The sequence below is a fragment of the Castanea sativa genome, chromosome 4, assembly GCF_040712315.1.
Source record: "Castanea sativa cultivar Marrone di Chiusa Pesio chromosome 4, ASM4071231v1".
Lineage (NCBI taxonomy): Eukaryota > Viridiplantae > Streptophyta > Magnoliopsida > Fagales > Fagaceae > Castanea > Castanea sativa.
Genome location: NC_134016.1, coordinates 46,890,373 through 46,894,440, shown reverse-complemented (window position 1 = coordinate 46,894,440; position 4,068 = coordinate 46,890,373). Strand labels below are relative to the sequence as shown.

The 4,068-nt window shown below is 33.9% G+C and overlaps 1 protein-coding gene across 3 annotated transcripts; it reads left to right on the top strand.

Annotated features, from left to right (window-relative positions):
- LOC142630776 (putative F-box/LRR-repeat protein At4g15060) lies at positions 1–3,856 on the top strand. Of its 3 annotated transcripts, none has more exons than XM_075804825.1 (5): positions 1–668; positions 770–815; positions 1,042–1,899; positions 1,991–2,134; positions 3,424–3,856. In XM_075804825.1, exons 2-5 carry the CDS (start codon positions 786–788, stop codon positions 3,727–3,729), a joined length of 1,338 nt encoding a protein of 445 aa, XP_075660940.1. In that variant the 5' UTR covers positions 1–668; positions 770–785; the 3' UTR covers positions 3,730–3,856. The 3 variants fall into 3 exon arrangements, with proteins under 3 accessions (XP_075660940.1, XP_075660941.1, XP_075660939.1); XM_075804826.1 differs by having other exon boundaries at positions 764–815; XM_075804824.1 differs by having other exon boundaries at positions 1–815.
- Positions 3,857–4,068: the final 212 nt, after the last annotated feature.

Sequence of the window (4,068 nt, the reverse complement as noted above, 5' to 3'; positions counted from 1 at the left end):
TCTTACCCTTCTTTTGCCCTGTTTCCAGACTCAAGCGCCGCTGGCAACACTATAGGAGAAGAAGGGAGGATAGATCGGTGTTCTATTATACTTATTCTTCTTCTAAGAAAAGGAAAACCAGTTCTTCTTCTAGAAAGCAAGGGAGGGTTAGTTCGTTGTTGTATTATTATTATTATTATTTTTTATAGGAATTATTCTTCTTCTTCTAGGAAAAGGAAAACCAGCTCTTCCCCTGGAAATTGGTCGTTGTTGTATTATTTTTAGTTTTATTTATATAAGAATTATTATTATTATTATTATTCTTCTAGTAAAAGGAAAACCAGTTCTTCCCTTGGAAAGCAAGGTAGGGTTTGGTCGTTGTTGAATTATTATTATTTTTATAGGAATTATTATTCTTCTTCTTCTTGGAAAATCGGTTCTTTCTCTGGAAAACAGGGGAGGGTTAGGTCGGTGTTGTACTATTATTATTCTTCTTCTTATAGGAAAAGGAAAACCAGTTCTTCAGGCTAGATCGGTGATTTATTATATATACCCTTCCCTTCTCCTCTCACCTAAACTCAATTGTCTCCTGATCAACCCTCCTTTTCTCTCTCTCTCTCTGTGTTTCAATTATTTAATTTAGCTATCAAAGTTTTCGTCATCCTCGGAGGAAAAGTGACACCCCCGAGGTATTTTGTCCCATCAATCTCTGGGCTTTTTACTTGCATTGTGGGCATCAATTTGTTCTTATTCCCATACTTAACTCTTTCTTTGTTTCCCTAAGTTCCAGTTCTCTATTCACATTCATGGAGAAGATAGTGCTGCCTTCCGACAAGGTAAAAAAAAAAATTCATATCTTTCAAAAAAAGAAGTTTTTATTTCTTTTAATGCTGAATTTGTACAATTTCTGGGATCCTTAACTCCTATAAATAGTAATAATAATAACAACCTATAGGTAGCTAGGTTCCATGTTCGATAAACTGTTTCTAAAGTTTAATTTTTCATACAAATACATGATTTACTTGCTTTTTCTTCTCTGTGTTTGGTTGTTTGGGAATAAAGTCGATCAAGGAGGACCGGATAAGTCAGTTGCCAGATGAGATGCTTATCTCTGTTCTTTCTTTCTTGAAGCCAAAGGAAGCATTTAGAACTAGTGTTCTTTCCTCTAGATGGAAATGTCTGTGCCCATTCTTGCCTCATAGTTTGGACTTTGATGGTCTACATACAATGTGGGAAATTGAGAGAGAAAAGAAATCATTGCAATTTGAAAGGAAGAAATTTTTACAGTGGGTGAATGACACTCTAAAATCATGTCGAGTCTCAACTATAGATGAGTTTAGAGTTTGTTTTCAGTTAGATGATGGTTCTAAAAGTCACGTTGATGGATGGATTGACTTTGCAATCTCAAAGGGAGTTAAGAGACTTGAATTGGACTTTACAGCAACAAACCCATTCAAAGATGCAAGTAATTTTTATAGGTTTCCAAATGAGCGTTTTACAAGTGACAAAACTTGCATCAAGTCCCTCACATCCCTCACTTCCCTCACTCTAAAATACATACGTGTAACTGGAGAGCTTCTGGAGCACTTCCTTTCCAATTGCCCCTTGCTTGAAAGATTACATGTGGACAATTCTGAAGATTTAGTGAATCTGAAGATTTACAGTTCATCGTTGAAGTTGAAGTACTTACACATAATACGTTGTTTAGAATTTAAAAGTATTGAGATCAATTCTCCAAATCTTGAGTCTTTTGGCTATGTTGGTAATGAAATAAAACTGCATGTTCATTCTGCACCCCGTCTTCTAGATGTACGTATTGGTGGGATGTATTCACACCCTATAGATTATGCATTTGGCTCTCTTTCGAGCTACCTTTATCAGCTACAGAGTTTGACGCTCGATGTTCACTGCTATACTTATGTAAGCACTTCAAATTCATTTGCAATCTCTTACATATATGTTTATTTAGTTTTACACAATTTACTCTCATCTCTTGTTTTTTCCTTTTCAGGATGGCGTTGAATTCCCTGAATTTCAAACTCTTACCAAGCTTAAACACCTTAAGGTCACAGTTGGCGCAAGTGATGGATCGAGCCTACTCGGTTTAATACCTCTAATAGAAGCAGCACCTTTTTTACATAAATTTGTCTTTGAGGTGACTATTCTTGTCTCATAACTTCACACAAAGTATGCTAGTAGCTTTTACTCTATAATCTACGTTATGCAATCTGCACACTAATTGTTGGCTCGTGGTTTATCATCATTTTATATATATATATATATGTATGTATGTATGTATATATATTTTTTTGAATGAGGTTTTTTTTTAATGGGTTATGTGTGTGTGTGTGTATATATATATATTTTAAATACTACTTTGAACTGACGAATAGTGATAGTTATACCATTCCAATAGTTGATCAATAGTTGTACCCAATCTTATATATTTGATCAACGGTTGTTTTTAGATTGATGTTGCTCAGTCTTACTCTATTTGAGGGTTTTGTTAAAATAATTATTCATTATCCCAATATAAAAATAAATACTCTTATGCGAGAAACTACTAAACTTTAAAAAGTGAATACTCTTATGCGAGAAACTACTAAACTTTGAAAAGTGAATACTCTTATGTGAGAAACAACTAAACTTTGAAATCTGAAGATGATGACTCCAATAGAATTGAACATTCATTTCAAAACCTTTTCCTTAGAAATACATAATGTCAATGTTTTCGACAAATGACAATTCAAGTTCAAAGGTTTAATTTAATTTTATTCTTTAATCTAGGTGATGCAATCTGCACACTAATTGTTGTCTCATGGTTTTTTTTTTTTTTTTTTTTCTTTTAATATATATTTTTGATCTATTTAACAAATACTGCTTTGAAATCGAATTTTTCATTTGTCATAAGCATTTATATTATGTATTTCTAAGGAAAAGGTGTTGAAATGAATGTTCAGTTCTATTGGAGTCCTCATCTTCACTTTTAGCAATTTCTCACATAAGTGTTTTTATTTTTATTTTGGGACGAAGAAGAAACATTTAAAAAAAAAAACTCCAACATTGAGTACGACTGAGCAACATCAAGCTGCAAACAAACAGCTATTTTTCAAATATAGCAAACACTATTCCACCACATGCCAGTCAATCATGAATAGAAATCTTGACTTTCTTACAGCCCTTGACCATGCTCTGACCTCCTCCCCAATGGCTTTAAATCTGGTCTTGTTAGATGTAATTTTCCCTGCATCTTCTAATCATCATTATTTGTTTCTGATTCCAAAGAACGTAGCCGGTCATCATTATTTGTTGTTTGATGGTAATCTATATTATTTGCTTACACATATCCCCTTGAGAATCATTGCTCTTTGTTTTGAAGTTCCTTACTTTCCTTTTCCAATTGCATGCATGACATGATTCTTATTTTCATTTTTCCAATTACAGTTTAGATTGTGGGAGATCAATTTTCCAAAAAAGGCAAGGAAGGTGAAGAAATATCCCAATGAACACCTGAAGGAGGTGGAAATAGTTGGGTTTGCAGGGCGTGCAATAGACATTCAGCTTGTTGTCTACTTACTCGAAAGTGCCATCAACCTTGAGAAGATTATTGTTAATCTTAGTGCTCCATATTTAGTGGGAATCCCTTGCCCAAAGAATATTAGGACTTCTGTTAAGTACAAAGGTGCTAGAGAAGCTGCCATGCGGCTAAAGGAAAAACAACTTACAAGGGCTGAGTTTGTTATAATGTAATCATCCTTGTTAATATTAGTGAGTGTTGGTGTCTGCAAGTTAATATTTATCAATATGTAGAGAGCTTGAATTGTTTTTGTTTTAGTGATATTTTATATTTATATCAAAGTAGTTGTGACTTGTGACATGGACAAGTAATTCATATAATGCAATGGATGTCTTCTATTGTTTCTACTTGATTTGTTTATTTTGTTATTGAAATTGAAAAACGAGTAATGTCAATTGTTGTAGTTGATGTTTTCCTTTGGGTTTCGGTGGTGGTGGTGGTCTAGTTGTGGCCTTTGGGTTTTGGTGGCGGTGGTCTGATTGTGGTTGTTGGGTTCTTTATGCGGTTGTTGT